This window comes from Cottoperca gobio, chromosome 22 (assembly GCF_900634415.1).
Source record: "Cottoperca gobio chromosome 22, fCotGob3.1, whole genome shotgun sequence".
In the NCBI taxonomy this organism is placed as follows: Eukaryota; Metazoa; Chordata; class Actinopteri; order Perciformes; family Bovichtidae; genus Cottoperca; species Cottoperca gobio.
The window spans coordinates 21,272,603-21,294,957 of record NC_041376.1 but is presented as its reverse complement, the minus strand read 5'-3'; the positions used below and the strand labels follow the sequence as shown (position 1 = coordinate 21,294,957).

General features: G+C 41.5%; 1 protein-coding gene across 1 annotated transcript in view; it reads left to right on the top strand.

Annotated features, from left to right (window-relative positions):
* Positions 1 to 22,355, top strand: part of LOC115027757 (protein phosphatase 1 regulatory subunit 37) — a 42,252-nt gene that overhangs the window by 2,843 nt on the left and 17,054 nt on the right. The window contains exons 2-8 of the mRNA XM_029461242.1: positions 1,447 to 1,547; positions 11,633 to 11,678; positions 15,188 to 15,288; positions 15,476 to 15,595; positions 17,029 to 17,176; positions 19,185 to 19,340; positions 20,069 to 20,181. Coding sequence (XP_029317102.1) covers positions 1,447 to 1,547; positions 11,633 to 11,678; positions 15,188 to 15,288; positions 15,476 to 15,595; positions 17,029 to 17,176; positions 19,185 to 19,340; positions 20,069 to 20,181 — 785 coding nt within the window. The remainder of the gene's footprint in view (positions 1 to 1,446; positions 1,548 to 11,632; positions 11,679 to 15,187; positions 15,289 to 15,475; positions 15,596 to 17,028; positions 17,177 to 19,184; positions 19,341 to 20,068; positions 20,182 to 22,355) is intronic.

Genomic DNA, 22,355 nt, shown 5'->3' with positions numbered 1-22,355 from the left:
ACCCCCCTAATCTTCCCCGCTAGCCTATCAAACCCCGGCCAATTGGTTCCCAGGATCAGGGGGTGTGTGAGGCGACTACTGACTCCAACCTTAACTCTATGCTTTTTCCCCTTAAATTGAATTATAAGGGTCACCACAGGGTACTCGTGAATATCCCCATGCACTCACCTCACCTTCACCCATGACGCCTCCATCAACGCCCCGGGCCGAACCAAGCGCAGGTGGATCATGGTCTGCGAACATCCCGATTCCCACAGAACTTTGTTGACTACCCCCTTGTATACATACCAGTCCATGGTATGTCCCTTCCGGACCGGGGGAGGAGTCTGGCGGCGCCACAATCCGGACCAACTGCCCCACCTCCATGACCGGACACTACCGCAAGGTGCCGTACCGCCAGCACCAGAACCAGACCGGAACTTCCTCGCCCCCCTTTCTAAAATATTGCTTCTAGCGCCCCCCGACGTTCTCTGAACAACCCCTGGGGTGCGCTACCGCCCCCAGTGAGAACCCCTGCTCTAAGGTATAGTGAGACATTTCAGAAAACAAACAAAGTGATAGCTTGACTTAGCATAACAACTGGAAGCAGGTAGAGGCAGAGAGCCTGGCTCTGTCCAAATCTAATAATTAACATTTTATATAATTTCTTAAATCTGTAAACAAAAACAATGTGTGGTTTTATGTGAAGTCACATGCTGCAGTGATGTCCCAGATCTCCAGGCAACCAGCAGACACAGTTACACTACCTGCTCCCACAACTTCTCGTTTATACTTTTCTGTTTGTGTATTTAAAGAGTTTTGTTTTATTGATGAACTTTGAACAGGCCGCATCTCTCTACTTCCAGCCTTATGTTAAGCTGAACTAATCACGTCCGGAATGAGTCCAGCTGTAGTGAAGAGAAACAGAAAGTAAAAAGGATTCTTCTTAAAACACAACAGATTATTATTATATCCTTGCATAAATAAATACGGTCACCGACAATTTCAATGAGTCCCAGCTCGAATAAAACTTTAGAAGACTATCCAGGTCTTTATTCATATTAGTTTTATCATCCCTGCATGTATTCAACTAAGAACATTTGAAATGCTATCCAGCTTCTGAAGGATACACAAGGATCAATATGTGTAAGCGTGTCCGTTATAAAACCCCTCTCACATCTGGAATTTGCCGTCCCATAAGACTGGTTGATAAACTGAGATGCCTGATTGGTTGATTTATTGTTCAGACAGACATTCATGTCCTTCTCACTTCTAACTGACTGCCATCTTCCTTGTACACACACACACACACACACACACACACACACACCCACACACACACTCAGAGCACAGCACAGTTTACCGTATGGCATTTCTTAGCCCCTTAAGCACTTTTGAATGGTTGATGGTGGCTCACTGGGATGCAGAGACATTAAAGCAATGAATGAATGTATTCTTCTATTTTAGTTGACAGCTGCCTCACCTTGACAGAGGTAATGGTGGCGTACCAGCAGAGCTGCAGCAGACACCAGGTCCAACCCAGAGAGCACATCCTGCAGCAGCTCCAGGTACACAGCTTCACACTTCACTCTGAGTCTTTGCACATGTCAGTCAAACAGCATGGGCACGTCTTTTTGTTGGATTTACTGTTGAAGGTTGAGTTTCTGTGGGTGGTTCTGTTTTCAGTGTTTATCACTGCTCATTGCAGTGCACTAAGGTACTGTATAATTGGGCCAAACTGTGTATCCCTGAGGAAGTACATTGTGTTTGTGTGTGTGTGTGTGTGTGTGTGTGTGTGTGTGTGTGTTTGTTGCCACCGTCTTTCCCACCCCAGTTTCCATGATCTTTGTTATCAACCTGAACTCATAACCTTTACCAGTTTTTTAAATAAAAAGTATTATTCAGTGACAACAGATCTTCGTGCTGCAGGTCTAAAGTCCAACAGAGAACAGAAACCTGCAAGTCAAATATTGCCTTAAATTACATGCAACCCTGTTCTTCTATGCAACATCAGCAACTCTGCTCATACAATAAGTGTTCCATGCAGTGATATTACAGCCATCCAGAAAGGATCAATAACAACAATATAACCTGGTGCAATTCAAGCCTCATACGCTGTCAGAGCGTATCCCACTGCAGACTCCAGCTTTTATTAAATCATAGCCACCTTCATGTAACAGCACAAGCTCACAGACACACATACATATAGCTTTTAGAGCAACAACACATTCTGTATGTGTGCACACTGTGACACAGTGAGTGTGTGTGTATACACATACACACACGCATACTAAAATCTCTAATAAATAAATTGAATCATTTTGTTCCATCAGCCTCAATCAGGGTTATTGCTGCAGGGCGCTAACAGCATCTCCTCTCCAAACAAGAGGATAAGAGCAGGTTAACTGGGTGAATGCAAATAAGAACACATGCAGAATGATGTACGACACTTTGTGTAAGTTAATATTGAGCAAGAGGCGATTATTGATTTGATAATCTATTTTCTTTCTCTCCGTGATTCATCCTTGTACTACTTGTTTGTCGTTCATGTTCCACGAACACATTTACTGTGTGTATTTAGGCTGCGTCACATCAAAATGTTTGTTTACATAGAAGCGACTGAATTATTTTGTAAGAGTTTTTAATTAAAGGTACCCTTTGTATCCCTAAGCTCTAACAAACATGATGAATGTATTTCTTTCTTTTCAAACATTTGCAATATATTTTTACATTTAAGTTTGCATTGTTATTATTTATGAGCGAATATTCTTTTCTGCTTAGAAAGGTTCCTAACTGAGTGAAATGACCCGGAAGTGTCAGCCATGATAAGAGCAGGTGGAAATCTCTAAATGCTTTAATGTTCCTGAACCCCTTCAGCATCGTGCACTTGTGCTTCAGTCCTAATGAATTAGTATATTAGTAAATATGAATAAACTGCTTTTCATTTAGTTTTCCTCAAGTCCTGTGTCAAATGTCTTTCCTGCACAGGGCATGAAACTGGTGCGTGTAGCTCATAGAACTGCTGCATTGGGGGGGAAACATTTTCCTTCAACTAAAATGTTGGTAAAGTTTGTATTTTCGTCTTTTTTCATCAACACTATTGCATATTGCTAAAGTCACAGTTAGTCTTTACTGACTGTGTCGTCTCGTCATCGTCTCGTCTTCGTCATCGTCTCGTCTTCATGTCAAAGAGTGGAAAAGCAAATACATCGGACATCATTTTATTTGACTACAGTCCTCTTCTTCTCTGCCTTCACTGATTAGCACCTGTAGATCAGTGGGTCGGGAGGCTGTGATGCCTCTATCATTGCAACCCCTGCAGTGGCACTTTTGACCTGAGTTGTTCGGTACACAATAAATACTGTTCATTTAGTTTAATACAGTCTATTTATTATTTTCTATTTTGGGTGCATTTTACGCCGTTATCCGAGAGATTAGTAGAGAGATGAGAGGACACGGGTAGCACATGTGGAACATACATACCTTGTCTTTATTGCTTATTCCCTCTTGAAATATAATAAATTAAATTAAAAGAATATACATCTATTTTATCAGAAGTATTACTCTTAAAATGTTTACACGAGTGGTACTGATAGCATTGGTGTATAAATGTGCGCAAATATATCACATTCCCTCTCTAATGCAAGCATTAAAAATCTCTTTCTCACACATATTTTCTCCCTTAAAATAAACTCACTTATTCTCTCTTAGCCACACTTGAAACACACATTCTGCCATTTATAATTCATTTTATGTACATACTTACTTTACTTGGACCAGCCGTGTTAAAGCATGCTGCTCTCTTCCCCCCCTCGCATAAATTTTACTTGAGATCAAGGGGAATTATTTGTGGAAAATTAGAGACTTAGCAGTGCTTACATTAAGCATACAGCCGTCGTATTATCTCTGAGGTGCTAATGAACCCAGATGCATTGGAAACGATTGTAGGTGGTCCTCCTGAAAGAGTAAAATATGTATGGTTAAGCATTAGCTAAGAGGGGCAATATTTAGACCAAAAGGGCTGCATGCAAATGAGTCCATAATAAGACGATGCAAAACGAAAAGACGAACGCCTAAAGAGCAAATTTCTTAAATGAGGTCTTTTCAGGCAAGGGGCGATTCCCCCGAGGACCAGCGTTGAAAACTATTTAAAGCTTTTTTTATTGCACCCTTGGGCCCCTTTGCACTCCTTTGAAATGTTGTAAGTGGATAAAACAGTATTGCTGTTGGTGACATCTTCATAAGAGTGGTAAACAATAATAGGTTGGTGCCAGCGGGGTCTAAGGCCGCCATGCTTAAACTCTCTGATTTCACTGTGCAAACTGTGAGTGTGCGTCTCTGCCCTCTGTCTTTCTGTGCTTCGCTCTCTGATTAGAAAGGCTAATTGAGATGATCAAGCTCTGTCTCTACACGACTGTTTTGGCACGAGGGGAGAGCTGAACTGCGGCTATTTATATTTAAATTGAAGAAATGACTGTGAGACACATTAGGAGCTGATACAGGTTGTTACTGTACGGTTGGTCTCCTGGATCAAGCTTCCCCAGGAAGAGAGATCAGTCAGGTGTTTGAGTTCAAGTGAATACAAAGTGAAAACAGAATTGTACCCGTGTGCTTGCACAGATACAAAATAATGACTCAATGTACAAACAGAGATTATAGAAATGTCAGAAAAGGTGTAAACTGAAACCAAAATATAAAAGTTAGTTATGCATGTAGACACAATAGATATATAAACACATATATACAGAACATTCACAAATATATAGACATACACATACACATTATTATTATGGTGTATTATAAGACACCAGCAACAGTGAGCAGTGCTGAAACATTTGTCAGAAAAGAGCAGAACTTATTGCAAACTTTGTCTTTTGTTGCACACACTACAAATACAATGTGTCACAAAAAAAGGTGCCCTTCCTAAAACACAGCTCATCATCCTTTCAGAGGCATTTTAATAATGTATTTAGAGTAAAATACATTATTGACTTTTTCTTCATTTTTAAATGTCAGTTGTAAAGCAGCTGACGTTCACAGACATGGAGGTACTGTCTGCAGTGGGAAATGAAATAGAGAAAAGTACTGGTACCAGGAGTGAGTCGTCAGCTCTGTGATGTCCAGGGTGACAGAGGTCTTGCTTATTATTTGATTAAATCATAAAGTCAAAATACTGTATTTTCTTAAGAGAAATTACTTTTTTGAAATCCTGGAATCACAATAAAACAACACGTTACTTCCTATATCACAGTGCTCATAGAAATAAATGATCCTCTCAGAATGAAGATGACAGACAGTTTGTGTGAAGCTAAACATATTATTATTCCTTCTTCTCCCGTGCTTTGTGGGATTTATTGAAGTTTACAGAACGGAAAAAAACGGTTGTTTCTCAGTTTAATGTGAAGTATGCTTCAACATGGATTGTAAATCAAGAAGCTCTGACGATCAGTTTGTATTTCTTCCATGATGTTTGGAGAATAAGCTCAGAATTAGTTGCATGTTGGCAAATCTTCTAATGAATAGCTTAGTGGTTGTTTCCCTTGCAGATTATTCAGTTGAGTGGACTGAAGAGAAATCAATTACCGCAACTTAACTTTTATTATTTATCCCACAGCGACGGGAGGAACGAAACGGCCTTACATGACAACGTGCCTCCATTAAATTCATAGGGTCAGATTCAATTCCCAGAAATGTTATTTTCCTGGGATAAATCCCTGGGGAGGGGGGAGGGGTGGACGGGGGTCCCTCCAGAAATGAGAAGACAAGAGAAAATCTGTTTTTACAGACCACCGCTGCTTTCTCAGCTCTTTTGATTAGCATTAATGTTGCACTGCGGAAGTCTGCCGGCACAACCGTTACAGCTCCTTCCACACACACACACACACACTCACACGTACACAGAAAGCTATATCTCTCCCTGCCTGCGTAATTCTAAAGGGAACATTTTTTTCTTTTAAATTAAATGCATGCTGATTGTTATTGCGCCCCCCTCCCCCTCCCCGGGTGGAATAGTCGGCAGCGAGGTAAATGTCACTAAGTAAGTGCCACACTTTTTCCTTGGTGGTTGTTAGCAGGTTTGGCATGCCAAATAAAAGCAGAGAGAGGAAGAGGAGGAGGTGGAGGAGAGTTCCTGCATGCATCTGAATGCGAGCGCTTATCAGGAAACAGCAGGGGGACCGGACATATGTCGCTCCTCTCATTACAGGCCGAGACAGCGATAACGGGGCGATTAGTGGCGCATTTGAAATGGCGTACAGCGGCAGCCGTGGCGATCACACGGAAAGAAGAGAAGCGGGGAGTATGGGTCGGGATGAGGATCACCACGGGACCCGCCGCTAACACACTCCAGTCTGTCACACACACACACACACACACACACACACACACTCTTGAGCAGCCACAACATGCTTTATTTAAAATACAATGACTCCACAGCCTTTCCATTGTACTTTTACACAATTTTGCTTAATGCCGTTTGGGAAACAGCATGCATAACTGAAAGAGGATAAAACCTCGTCTACGTGTAAAAGACTCTATTTTACATTCCCTGCCTCTAATTGAATTTGGAGCAGTTGCAGTTAAACTGAATGGCATGTGTGATTCACTATTGGTGGTGCACTATTAGGCTGAATTGAATTTGCATGGTCGGGTGGTCTCACAAGTAATATGAGTGCTTTTGTAAGTAGGATAATATTACAGGCCTGGACTCACTGAGGGTTCACACAGGGGCGACACGCCATCACCGAGATGACCAAACGCTTACAAAAAGCCATAATCACAGTCTCACATTCCTCCATATGCTAATATGTTTCTTTTTGAATTTGAGCTTCATGGGGGAGTTTACGTTCTACATCTATAACTACAAAACACACATCTGAAAATGTGAGTTCAGTCTTGACTTGGGAGCAGTGTGTGTGACCACACAGGGATGGAGCAGCATTTCAGGGTGAGAATATTGAATATTTCATTATGGATGTCCATGGTGGAGAAGGAGATACAAAGCAGGCAGAGGAGAGGAAGGCATGTAACGGATGTTTAGATGTGCAGATTGAAGAGCCCAGAGTTCGGCTGTTATCTGCTAACAAAGCTCTGCTCATCCTTTTTGAGGTGTCTTGAAAAGAGCACTCGAGTAAAAGATGGAGGTTCAGACTGCTTCTATTTTAAGATCCATGTTCAACGGTAGGACATCTAATTCCACAAGTCCAGGTCGTGAGGTCGGAAATTCTTCCCATAACATTGTTTTAAGCTGCCACCAGAAAAGGTGTGTGAAATTTCTCGACATTGGTTTTCTATTGTATTCTCTACAGAATCCTCGTCAAATGTGAAACGATGTTGCATGTGTGTAATGACTAATGGCAAGTGGAATTGATGTTTTAACATGTCGCAAAATTGCATGTGTCTATATGTAAATGTACAGGAGACATGACCTCAGTGTGATCACATCAAATCCCATTTTTGATGCTGGTGATGAAGAATCCCAGGATCCCTGAACACAGGCTCCCTCCATCAGACTGTAACACTGCAGTTACACTCAGAAATGTAACAGAAAGTGTAACTGTACTGCGGCGGCCAGCTTGATATCATATTGACTCCTTATTTTTAATGATTTAAAATATATAAATAAAACATTTTTTATAAGCAATTTTCATTTTCTCTGTCCTTCGCTCCCATATTAACGCAGATGGAATCACATAGCGAGAAACTTGCAAAATGAAATCTCCGAGAACGCACAGATCAGCCCTCTGCACGCCGTGACGTTCACACACACTCTTCCAGCCGAGCACTTGCCACTCAGCCTTGAATGTGTACATTATTTTTGACATCAACCATTTAAGGGGACGGTGTATTTTACACAAAGTGGCATTAATTAAGTCGTGAAAGGCGCGCTATCATATATTTCAAAAGCAGTGCGGACGAACAAAGGCAGTGACAGTTGGAAATCCTGTGAAAGTCAATTAGAATTTTATGTACGTTTTTAGATCTCTTTTTTTTTAAATGATTAATGAAGTTACTAATTTTGTCTGTGCTCTTTCTAGACACTGCAGCTTTAATTGCTAATTGTTAACAGCGAACGAATACATTTGCATATTAATTAGCTCCCAATTTACATTTTTAATTTTCTGCCTTCAAAGGGTGTGAGATAAAAGGTTGTGTTATTTTAAATAATTTATCCTTTATTGCAGAAAAGATGCTGAAAGGAAAACGTGGGGCTAATTTTTAACCCCTAAGAGCTCTGAAAATGCACGTTAAAAATACATACGATATATATTTATTTATATTATTTTGTCAGTTAATTACATGGGCTGAAGAGAAAAATGGTGCACTCAAACAGTGTTTGATACAAAGACACCTGCAGAGGCACATCAGCTCTGGACGGTTGAGTGAAGAATACAGTGAATGCACCAGAGATGTGGAAGTCAAGTTTGGAAACCAGATTCTTTTCCTGCTGCCTGTGTGTGTGTGTGTGTGTGTGTGTGTGTGTGTGTGTGTGTGTGTGTGTGTGTGTGTGTGCGCGCGCGCGCTTTTCTTTTTATCACTCCATTTTGTCCTCTCTCCCTCCTGACACATCAATTGATTTGGCAGCCGGCGCCTTCGGTTTCCGTCTTTCACCACGAGGCAGCGGCGAGCGGAGAGGGAACGAACAAGTTCAGAAATTCATTAAGATGAAAAACAGCCGCACTGTATTTCTTGTGAGGAGGAGGAAGTGCTGTGTGTCTCTCCCTTTCTCTTTCTCCATATGTGTGTGTGTGTGTGTGTGTGCTTGTGATATGGGTAGCCAGCCAGTTGCTTGCACATTCTTCCCGCTCCTTGGCTCGGTGCCGCTAACAAAGCGGTCTCACAAGCGGTCGCTCGCCGGACGCCAGCACACAGTGACACTTTGTTTTTTGCGACAGACCAAACAAAAATTCAGAGGTGACAGCAATGAACACACAGTCAGTGGAAGACATGAATGGAGCAAGCTGGACATCCAAAACATGCCTGTAACTTCCCTTGTCCTTGTGCTCAAAAGCCAACCAGCTTGAGGCCGTTCTGAAACACTCTGCCCCCCCGTTTCACTGAGGTCGTGTGTGCCGAGCAACGCTCACCATTGACAAGTTTGTAAAAACAGGATTCTTCAAAGAGACACGAGTGATGCTGAAGCCGCTAAAGCTTTACACAATCAAACATCCCCTCGTACTGAACCCCATTTAGTTGTGCCAGTAAATCTGTCAAGCACATTTTAATATCTGATCACCTCGAAGTAGGTGTGGGTGAGAAGAAGACCTGTGTGTGGAAAACATGATATATTTGACTATTTAACATATTTAATCAGGAGAATTTGTTAGAAAAAGTACAAGCATCTGCATGAACCTCCGAAGAAACATCATTGATTTAGTGCAAAGTGCAGAAACAATATGCACATCTGTTTCATGTGCAGCTTCCTAAGGTTGTGCGTTTTCATTAATAATTATTGTACATTCATTAGATTTTTCCTCTTAGGTGACACATTTTTGGAAGACTTCTATGTTCCAAATAAAAGTGTGAAATATGAAAGATTGAACGACAGATTGAATAAAAATAAATGATAAAGATGTCAGATCATTGTAATTGGGTTCAAATTAATAACAAAAAACAACGTAACATTTAATCTGCAGTCCATCTGAGTTCCCAGTGGCAGAAACCTGCTCTATTTATATAAAAGCACATACACACATTTGTGCATGGAGACACATTTGTGTGTTTGTGTGTGTGTGTGTGTGTGTTTGTGTGTGTGTGTGTGTGTCTCAGTTAAGATGATTACGGGGGAAAATTCAACCACCTCTACCAATTACACACCAGCCTCTTGTATACATAAACAGTGCAATTTATGTCCCATTGATCTGTCTAATTCTTTCAACAGGAGCACATTATGGACGCCGTCATTTTGTCTCCCACATTGCTCTCCTCTCTGCAGCACGAGAGCCGAACGAGGAAAGCCTTCCAAGTGCTTTTGTACTCCCCGTGTCCCTTTGAACAATGCATCATATTTAGCAAGGAGAGAGGAAACAAGGCGCTGCTCGCAAATAAGAAGGCGGCAATTGGGTGAGCCAGCCCAGATAAGTCGTAGAAGGGAAGGCAGACAGAGAGCCGGGGTGACTGACATGAAGATGGGGAAAGGGCTGAGACGAGACTTTTCGGGGCCCTGGGCTGAATTGGGCACCTTACACCCTATTAACATTTTGTTGATAAGAAAACAACAAAAGCAAACTGTAAATAACGTCTCCTTTCATATTATAAAGTGATACTAAAAGCTGGTAGCCTTTGAAATGTTGTGTGTACTTACAAGTGGTACAACAACCTAGCATAATGATATTACAGCCCCTGATAACTTGGTTTTAAACAGAAAATGTTCATATTTAATTCAAAGTGTTATTATTTAATAAGAGTTTAACCATCACAAACTCAGCTTAAATGTCCAACTGCACAAACACAAAACACAAAACCAGAACTGCTCTCACTTTGGAAGATTATTTTGTGTTCATATAAGACATATAAAATCTTTTTTCACATTATATTTTAACCCTAAAAACAAATGTTTAAATGTATAAAACAAACATATTTTTACAATAAAAGCTTCAAATAAAAGAAATAAACTCAATAAGAACCTAAAGAATAAGTGAGAAATACAAGAGAGGAAACCTCAGAGACTTCATGTCTTTAATTTGCTCACTTTTGGGGCCCCCTGCTGGTCGTGGCTGGCCTCTAATTTATGCTTCCTAAGTGATATATTATATTTACATTATCAGTGGTCACACTAAACATTCAAATATCTCCCAGAACTGTGTTCTAATGGGACGATTCATTCAAAACAACATGTGCTCAACAGACTGCTAACCTCAACCTGCCCTGACCCGTGATGATGACCCGCGATGATGACCCGTAACCAGGTTCTGACCCATTACTGCCCTTAAACATTGACAAATTACTGGTGGCTGTCAGATAGGAACCTCCATCAGATCAGAGGTGAAACATGCTTTTATATATATACTGTATATGTATACATATTAGATGTACATATACATTTATGTATACATATATATATATATATATATATATATATGTATGTATGTATTCATGTATACATATATATTATAATTTTTATTTTTAAAGAAGGCCAAAATCAGTTCCACATATTAGCCCAGCCCTAATAAACATGACCCCATGTCACAGAATCACATTTTACCATCATAAATAAAAGTAGACTTTAAAATAATCCCTCTTCCCTTTTTCCTGTTTTGGAAATCTGTGTTTCCACCATCCGCACAAATCTGCCACCTCCGGTGATTGATGCAGTCAAATTAGATGTATGTGGAACACTGGCTCTGGCAAATGAACACATCAACTGATGACCAGCTGTTTCTAATTATTATACACTGGTTAATTAGGACACCGTGTCACCATCAACGGCGGCGGTAAACTGTGTGAAATTCATAATTCATGCTCTGGCGTCCAATAAGCCTCCCTGATCAAACCGGTACAGTGTGGCATGGATGGAGAGGCCGTTCTGAAAGAGACTGGGGAGGGTGGATGGTGCGCTGCTGTTGCCAAATATCTGTGTGTGTGCGCGCGTGTGTGTGTTCGCGCCTTTCCCTCACACCTCCTGCTTCCACCCCTCTCCCTGTCTCTCTCTCAGCAGGGTGTGTGTGTAGGTGGCAGTGTGAAATGTCTGGATCTCAAAGGTAAGCTGAACGCCTCACTCCGTCATTATTAAATATGATTGAGGACTTTATGTGACATCCATGATACACTGAGTGATTTTGTAATGTTTTACATATCCAAAGTGAGATTATAGAAAATATGTAATAAAAGACCAAAAATATCTGAGATCATTTTTGCACAAAGAACAATATTTTTTTACAAAATCTTCAGTCAACAAGAAATATTAGATGTGTTTGTGGTTTATTGAAATGAGTAAATTCATATGTATTTGTTTGTCGCAGTTATTTACTTATTTTCAATAACTGCGCAGAATTATATATTATTATATATGAAACAACACAAAAAAAGGCAAATCTCTCCTAACACAACACCAACAATATCCTTCAAACTATTTGATTTTCTAAACCAAACTGTAAACCCTAATGTTTATTTTTGGCCCTAATCCTATATTAATCTCACTGTCACTGGAACTGTAACTAGTCTTGAAATGATGCATAACTATTACCCTAACTCAAACTGAAATACTGACCCTGAACCCAAACTACCTCCTTGCCTTTACATTTAACTAAACCTAATCTTAGGTTTAATCTCTAAACCTATACTACATCCTGAATCCCAACTCCGATCCAAAGTAGTGTCCTGTACAAGTGAAGGCTGGACAGAACGTCCTCACTTTGAAGGTGTTAGAAGTCACCTCAGGAGTATAGAAGTTCAGCAGCAGACTCATCTGCAGACAGCAGCAGTGAAAAGTTCTGTGCGATGCCATGATGGGCGTCACTGTCGTCACGCACTGATGACATCTGACTGCGGGTGTCGCTGCCTTATTATCTTCTCGACGCAGGGCGGATTAGAAAAATGGGATTTCAGATGGCTCTCCCTTCCACCCCACACGCCCTCTGCCATCGCTCAGTTAAGTGATTATTGTTAAAACACAGGGAAAAAAATCATTTTGGAAATAATTATGTTAGTAATTATCATTTCCCCCTTCTTGGCCAGGGAGATAAGAATTAACCAGAGAGAGGGAGGGGAGTGAGAGAGAGGGGCGAGAGAGGGAGAGAGAGGGGGGAAGAGAGGGAGAGAGAAAGAGGGGGAGAGAGCGAGAGAGGGAGGGGGGTGAGAGGGAGAGAGAGAGAGGGGGAGAGAGAGAGAGGGAGGGGGGTGAGAGGGAGAGAGAGAGGAGGGAGGGGGTGAAAGAGAGGGGGGGAGTGCGGAGAGTGAGAGGGGGGAGAGAGCTAGAGAGAGAGGGAGGGGGGTGAGAGAGGGGGGAGAGAGGGAGGGGGTGAAAGAGGTTGGAGCGGGAGAGAGAAGAGAGGCAGAGAGAGAGGGTGGGTGGAGAGAGAGAGGGGGAAGAGAGCTACAGAGAGACAGAGAGATAGAAGTAGGGGGTGAGAGAGAGAGAAAGAGGGGAGGGAGAGAGAGAGGGGGGGAGGGTGAGGTGAGAGCGAAACGGAGAGATTGAGGAGAGAGAGACACAGAGGGAGGGAGAGAGAGAGAAACAGGGAGGGGAGAGAGAGACACAGAGGGAGGGAGGAGAGAGAGAGAAACAGAGGGAGGTAGGGAGAGAGAAAACAGGGAGGGAGAGAGAGAAACAGGGAGGGAGAGAGAGAGAAACAGAGGGAGGGAGAGAGAGAGAGAAACAGAGGGAGGGAGAGAGAGAAACAGAGGGAGGGAGAGAGAGAGAAACAGAGGGAGGGAGAGAGAGAGAGAAACAGAGGGAGGGAGAGAGAGAGAGAAACAGAGGGAGGGAGAGAGAGAGAAACAGGGAGGGAGAGAGAGAGAGAAACAGAGCGAGGGAGAGAGAGAGAAACAGAGGGAGGGAGGGAGAGAGAGAGAAACAGAGGGAGGGAGGGAGAGAGTCCCAGTTGGAGTTGTGACTCCTGATCAGGGTTAGGGATCAAGAGTAATCAGATTAACAAATCTTAAGTGTGATTACCTAAATGCATTGATACATCAAATGTAATTACTTAAAAAACATATGTGGGACACATTGCAGTAATCAGATTACAAAATGATAACAGTGATCCTTGATAATCTCGCCTGAATACAAAATAATTACTTCAAAACACAAGGATTAGTCGTTGGATTACAAAAATAAAATAATGTTAATGTGTTAAGGAGAAACAAAAGGCTTAAAACAAGATATTTCATATATATTTGTACAAATGGTAGCTACAAGTTAAATAATAAAGATGGTTCAGATCTTATCGTGAGTGAAAGTAAAAATAACTTTGGTGTCTACCTTAAATAACATTTTAGTCTTTTATTTTGAAAAATGTAAATAATAAATGATGTAGCATTGTCCATATTTTTACTGTTTTATGGCGCATGTGGTTATTTTTCTTTGTGCTCGCCATAACAACAACGTTGACGACATGAGTTCTCCAGGAGCCAATGCTTTATCATTCATGGAAGACATTGACATATCTCGATAGATTAAGTTAAAGCATCAGTAATTATTAGGTTTACAGAGTAAAGTCTATGTATAAAATATACATTCATACACTAAAACAAAAGGGAACAATAAAGACAAGTGAAAGGTTCGGTGCAAAGCAATGAATATATTGTACAATACGTTGCAACTATGTTAATATATGTAAAAACTGTAAAGAAAAGTGAATCAGTGTTACTATGTTAAGTCACAAGGATGGAAATGTAAAGCACAAATGTAAAAAGAATGAACTGTATGAAGGGGTGTCAATAATAGAAAATAAACGGCGTTGAGTTTGAGGATTGTGAAAGTACTGCAGGATAATAATCCCAGTCAGTTTCAGTGTCACAGGAAAGAAGCAAACATATCAATCCCAAGTAAGAGTATTATAATACTTAAAGTAACAGTAACAGTATAAAGTAAATGTGCTATCAAAGTAAAAAATAACAGCCCAATGTTCCTGTATATCATTACTGTAACTGTTATACTGTCTTATTATTATTGCTGATACATTAACAAAGCAGTCTTTTGATGTTCAATAAACAATAATAATTCTTTACATTTCACAATTTGATCAAATGATTTGAAGGATAAAGTAGCATCCAATGGAAATACTCTAGTAACTTACACCTGTGTAAGTAAAGGTATTTCAATTCCACCTCTGGGTTCTTGTAAATAAGAATAAATAGGGTATACATTAAACATATATACATTTATAAATGTTCATTCCATACCCAATGTGAAGGTAAAGTAATCCCACTACATTTCCAGCTTGTTATTTTATTGATTCCAATGTTGTGCAGGCAGCAATCATTGGACACATGTTGGAGGTCCAATCATGAGAAACGTCTCCGTGCTTTTCTAACTGGAGCCGTCATTATTTCTCTTTCTCTGTTTCTCATTAAGTCTCAGAACTTTATTAAAAGAAAACATAGAATTGCACAGGGGTAAACTTTGCCCATGAAGGAAGTTGTTTTGTCATGATTTCTGCTGAAACGTTCATTTCAGAAAAAGGATAAAGCGCATTTAGAGCCGTGCAATTTTGCCTGTTAGCAAACAGCCACCCAATTATCTTCCGTTTGATTGCTTGCCTCTATCAAGGTGAGCGATTAGACCACCGCTCCTGTGAAGCTCTGGAAGTCGTTCTGAAATCGCTGCACTTTGATTTCATCAATCTGCAGGCAGCCCAACTGGAAGGAAATGTGAGTTTTATGAGCAAAACTTATTTTGCTCATCTTCGCTCTTCCAATACAGTTTCATATTCAGGCCTTCTCCTGTATCAGATTAGAGGCTATTTTTTTCCTTGCAAAAAGAACTTCATAACATTCCTGTCAAATGTGGGCCTTGCTTTCTTCATTTTTTCTCCTTCACTATTTTTTTCTTTTCTAGGGAGCATCGTCCTTGCTGGATATGATTTTGTACTATGAATCTACAACCCATCTTGACATTTCTGACAACAGCAGTATGGGAACATTGTGTTGGAGGGCCCTCGCTCATTTGATAAAGCAGGTTGGCTGACGCAGTGGAAAAGTAATCTTTTCTTGTAGGCTTTCTCTGGGGGATAATGTACATCCTGGAAAGTGAGTTTGTTGCACATTACATGGTTTGAAGATGCAGGGCAGAGCTAACGGGGTGAGAAGTTCTCCCACTGCGAACACAAGCATAAACACATCAAAACACACACGCAGCATTACTGCAGCATTACTGCAGCAGCACAGATAGCATTAGCAGGCATAACTGATTAGCTGTGGGGTGACAAACAATCGGTCCAAATGTTACCACATGACTGACTTCCGTGTCTGCGATGGCAGCGGGACACAGTGTAAGGAGTCATGACTTCCAATTAGGATTAGGACTCTCTCTGTGCCAACCATTGTGGAGTTCTTGAAATAAACATTGACAAAGTTTTCACTTCACTGTTTTGGTAGAGTCTGTCCGTTGGCATTGTAATCTGATGCTTGTAAAGAGAACGGACATTTGTCAAATTGGCAAAAATGCTTTAGGAAAACAATGTGCCGTCTAATATAGTGAGCTCACATTACCAAGATGAAACCCATCCAAAGTAAAGCCATCACCAGAGCAGATGTTATTACTGGAGGGTTTGTGTCACGTGATGTGCGTCCGTCTCTAAAGTTACGTAGCATACGTACAGTAGTTATTTTAACCATTATTCTGACCATAACCAAGTAGTCTTGTTTCTCAACATTAATAAACCATCTGCATCCAGATGCTCTGCAAAAGATAATGATGCTTCTGACTCACAGCAGAATATGATAAGTAGTAAAGGGTGGAAAAAGTAGAAGAACTCGGAGCTTGAATGTCGAATCAAAACAGCAATCCTCTAGTTCAATCGATATATTTATTAACGTGATAAGTCAAACAGAATATGATAAGTAGGGATGAGATCACGTCAGAGGGCGACACTCTCAGGTCTTACTGTCACAAAATAAAGGAATTAAAGACGAGCCACTGGAGAACTTGTTTTACCAGAACTACTCGCAGCTTTAATACGTGTTACTGTAGCTGGCACACCGAGGGTACATGCAGGCACTAGCTCAGCTGCTCACCCTTCATCAGTTAACACTGTTTATTCAAGAGACTCCGGCCTCAGTCTGCAAACCTTATGTGGAGCAGTATAATATTTCTGCAGTATAATTCATGCAGCAATTACATTTTGGCAAAGAAAATGAATATAATATAATTGCACAACATTTAGTTACTTTATTCTGCTCTCCTTAGCCAACCAAAGTGATGTACATTCTACACCCATCAAAACCTCCAACATCTACCTTCAAGCACTATCCCAAACCCACGATGGCCCCAACCAACCCTCCCTCACAGGGAGGACACACAGGCTCCAGTGTTAGAGTGTAATCCTTCTGCACCTGAGTGATAGTGAAGCTCTTTCTGCCTGCACACCGTGTACTGTGTTTGTGTTTCAGAGTGTACGTCTGTGCAGGCTGGATGTGTGTAATGTGCCCATGGTTGACTACCCGTCCCAGTCTCTATCTAAAGCTCTGCTGACCAGCCGGCTCACAGTACTGCACCTTCACAATGCCCAGCTCAGCGGCATGCCACTCTACACACTGGGTATGACGTGCACACACATACACACACATTTTCCCCTCACTGAAAACTCACTCTTTTGTGAGTTTGTTAAATAATTTATGTGTGAAAGTGTGGACTGTGTGTGCCAACATGTGTATGTGTGTGTGTGCGTGCGTGTGCGCGCGTGGGTGTGTCCTGGGGCCAGCAGGACCAGATTTTGACCTGTGACCCTCTCTACAGGTCTGGACCCGGATTACAGGCCTAATCTCTTACCTGTCACTTTCCACACTGCTGCACACATCTATAAAGGCTTTGGCAGCCAGGACACACACACACACACACACACACACACACACACACACACACACACACACACACATACACACACATACACACACACACACACACACACACACACACACACATACACACACACACATACACATACACACGCACGCACGCACACACACACACACACACACACACACACACACACATACACGTACACACACACACATACACATACACATACAGCAGCAGGTTAGTGACAGGCTTCAGATGATGGGCTGGATCTGGATTTTGTAGTAATAATCATTATGAATCAAAAAACACACGCATAATGCAATTAGATAATAAAATAAAATCACAATAAAATGTCTTTATTCTAGTAAATGATCAGATGCTGCTCTTTGTTGGGACAAAATAATGTGTGAACGCAGCCTCTCTGCTCCTCTCAGCTCCTCTCAGCTGGGAGCAGAACCAGGACAGAATGGACGCAGTTTGCCGCCCACTGTTCCCGACAGCAACTTCTTCCTCTAATATTTTCAGCCATTTCCTGGATCTCTTTGATATTTTAGGGTTTCACAACCCACCTTCTCCTCCTCACATGCTCCTCTCTCATCCCACCCCATCCTCTCTGCCTTCCCTGAGCCCACCGCCACCTCCTCCTCTTCCCTCCCGGCAGGGGGTCTCGGCTCAGGATCATTGCATTCGATCGGAGAGGCCTCTGAATGCGGGATTTTGCGCTCGCGGTGGACTCGACCGGATCAATCTCACCGATTCCCCCATTTGGTTCCCACTGTGCCTGATGGCAATGTTGGCATTCCACCTGCAGCCCAACAGACTTGATCAAATCTGCGCCATCGATCTGGATGCAAGGGCAGCGAGGGCCCATGCAACACGGACACATGTGTACCGCAGTACAGTGCACATTACACAAATACACAGGGAATGCCCACAACACGCACATAAATACAAGATATCGATGTTACCATCACAGATTTGATAAAGTAGCATAATGAAAAGATCCTTATGAGAGGGCCTTGAAAGTTTACTGGTGTTTTGTAAGGTCCCCCGCGTTGAGGAGTCACAACTGTGGCTTCAACAATGGTTTGGTCACGTTAGAATGGTGAAGGAGTGCCACTTGATCTTTACCGCAGTAATTGCAGGAGGCGGCGAGTCCTGCTGCGCTCTCGTTTTCATGCTCAAGTTCACTCTCCATCAATCAGACTATCAGAGTAACAAACCAGAGGCCCCGTGTTCGGCAATCAGAGGACATACTTGTACAGTGGATCATATCTAATATAAATTTAAAACAATCTATATGTCTTAATTTGAGGGTGGTTGGGAGGTAGTTCCATTCAGAGTTTGAAGAGCAAATGTCTGTACTCTCCAGGCCTTCATCACGGCTGACTCCTGTGCTGTTCTGAGGTTATAGACGGCCATGTGCCTCCTATCATTTAGCGAGGAGCTTCAACATTATCCCTGCGACAAGGACCTGGTCCCCAACTGGCTTCCCACAAACAACCACTGCCCTGTTGTATGCAATTTAAATCAGTGGAAGAAGCTTACAGCTCAGGATAACTTTCATAACTCAGTAATCTCTTATTCACCTGCCCGGTACCTCCTGCTTACACCTTGAATCTCCCTTGAATATTGTTTTTCTTAATGTAAAAGCAATTGGATTTAGTACTGTATCTATAAATCAAACACATTATACAGATGCCATTTATGATCTGTTGGAAATCTTTTATTTTGTTGCTGCTTGTAGTTGGTGCACTGAAGTCAAACAAGGCTTTGCAAGAACTCCACCTTACCAACAACCTGCTGAACAGCTACCAGGACGCCCTGCAGCTACGGGACCTGCTGCGCTACAACACCACTTTACACACACTGGAGCTCAGCAGAAATGTTGTAGCAGATGCTGGTAGGATGTTCATATGTATTTATTCAAAGAAGCATGGGGCAAATTTGGGGCATTTTTTATTGAGTACCCATGGGTTCATCCTGTTTATGGAATGTATTTAATGGAGGACATGTTTGCCGTGGTGAGTGCTGAATGACGTGGACATAAAATAACTATGGAATAACAGTAAATACTAAGTTTGAGAAGGAGCAGGTCTTTAAAGTTTAAAGCCGTGTTTTTAACCTTGGACAGAGCCAGGCTAGCTGTTTCCCCCGGCTTCCAATCTTTATGCTAAGCTAAGCTAACCATGTCCTGACTGTAGTTAATGCACAGATGTGAGATCAGTCTTCTCATTGTACTTAGAAAGAGCATGAATAAGTATATTTGCCAAAATGTCCAACTATTCCTTTAGGCTGCAATTTCAATGTGAGAAGGGAAGATAAAGTAATTATCAGTTTAGACAAAACTGATTTAACATTTTGAAAAAATAAATGACCCATCTAGATTTGCTTGCCAGCAGTTTACAAGGAAACACAGCAAAGCAACAGGAAAGATAAACACAGTGGGAGCGCTCCTCACACAGTCCAGCTTTAAACTTATCTGATATACGTATGTGAAACGGTTAAGCACATAACAACCTTTTTCATAGTTACTGGAGCTCACTCCAACTTAACATCTGTCAGCGCCAATACAAAACAGTTCAGTCCAACTGGTTCAGGTAATTACCCTGCATGTGTCTTTTACTGCAGGTTTGGAGGAGCTGTGTGATGGTCTGAGGTGGCAGACGGCAGGTGTGAGGGTGCTACTGCTGAGGAACAATCAGATCACTGCAAATGGCATGGTCCATCTGGCCAAGGCTCTGGTGAGGAACAGAATACCAGCTTTTAGTTAGAAACAAACCAATTAATGCCAGCAGTCAGCATATAATAACGACAAAGAACAGACCTTTACTTTTCTCTATCAAAAACAGAAACTTGTAGAAGAAAACTCAAGAAACTTGTGCTGACTAATCAAAGTCAGTCATCACGTGGTTTCTTTGTAGCCGCCGTTCCTCCCATATGGAGTTAAATTTTGGAGGAGGTGCACGTCAGCTACAAACATATCCTAAGGCCTAACCATCGAAGCTGCCGTATGTACATTAAAACCACTTCACGCAGAAGTAAAGATCTGTCTTAACTGTCTAAAGCTCTTATTTTCCATTCTTCTCAGAACTGCTTCTGTCATTTTCGTGCTTTCAATTGAGTGTATCCCTGAATGCTTTTGAGGAGAGACTGTTGCGCCGTTATCCAAATGATTCTATACGTTAAGTCAAGCCTTCAAAGATAACAACAGTAATAAGATCAGATGTTGTGGAGGCAGTAGGATCCAACCAGGAAGCTTGATGCCGCCTAAGTAATCTTCAGAAAGTAATACTGCTAACTAGCTAACTAGCTAGGTGTGGTAGGCTGATAAAGTATGTTAGATAGATAGATAGATAGACAGACAGACAGACAGACAGACAGACAGGCAGGCAGGCAGGCAGGCAGATAGATAGATAGATAGATAGATAGATAGATAGATAGATAGATAGATAGATAGATAGATATATAGATAGATAGATAGATAGATAGATAGATAGATAGATAGATAGATAGATAGATAGATAGATAGATAGATAGATAGCAGGCAGGCAGGCAGGCAGGTAGGCAGGCAGGCAGGCAGACAGGCAGACAGACAGATAGATAGATAGATAGATAGATAGATAGCAGGCAGGCAGGCAGGCAGGCAGGCAGGCAGACAGACAGACAGACAGATAGATAGACAGATACTTTGTTCATCCCGAGGGAAATTTAGGCATCCAGCAGCTTAAAAGACATTATACATTTATACATTATACATACCCCCCCCCCCCATGCTATAGTTGCTATTTCAACTATCCCATCATTGCTCATTCTTAAAATAACTTGTTCCCCGTAATTCTAAGGGAAAATCATTTTTTTAAGGAGATCACTTTTTAATTAAACCATTAAATAACAAAGAGATTTGTTTCTATTGTAAGTGAGTACATGCTAAATTTATTCTAAAATGTGTTAGAAGCTAGTCTGAGTTAGACATGTGAATATCAACAAAGTTAATGTCTTTGTGTTACTGTCCCTCCACCACAGCTCAGGAAGGGAACTGAAAGAGGGGATTTCATACTAAATGTAACTTTGGAAGATATCCACTTGATTCTAGCTCTGAAGTTATCAGAACGGCCGACTTCGCTTTGTAAAACTCAGTTCAGCTGTCTAAGTGATACCTGCTTTTCTTTATCCGGTGTTGAGAAAATAAAGAGTGTTGACCTCATCCAGAGAATCCCCTCTGAAATAGTCCCGCCCCCACACGTTTCCCAGTACACTCCTAATAACATGCATTCCTTCCGCCTGATTGGCAGCATAAACTGCACCTTCCTGTCATGTGAGTGGCGATTGTAGAAGTCAAAAGGCTAGAAATTAAAGGCCTTCCTTGTACACACACACACTTCCTCTGTCTCCTCCAGTGCTACCAAAAAAAGGAACAGTTTGATTAAATAATAGATGTGTGTTAAGGAGGGGTGCTCATGCGGCCTGCCACTCATGTGGGATAAGTAGATGTCCTTGCAGGCCATAATGATGATAATTAGACCCGTAGCTGGTTGTGTCGAATATGATGACGAGGAGTGCTGTTATTAACCTTTCTGGTTGGTGTGTGTGCTTCTCCTCTCTGTCATTGTGACTTTTTGTCTTTTGAACGACTAAGACAAGCTGAGCAGATGTGGGCCAAAACAATTAATACAACTTTTTATTTTTTTATTTACTCTGTGAAAAAGAAAATCTCAAACTAAATTCTGAGGTGAATATGTGATGCAGGGCTCTCATTTTTTTTCTTCTACTTTGTGTGTTCCGCTGTTTTTTGTTTAAAGCCAGCATGTCATGTGTGAAAGCATACTGTGTTTTTGGTGGTTTCACACTCTTACCCCCCTCAAACTTCTCACTCCAACCCTCCTGTGGTTTACGTTTGACAGGCTTCAACCATGCT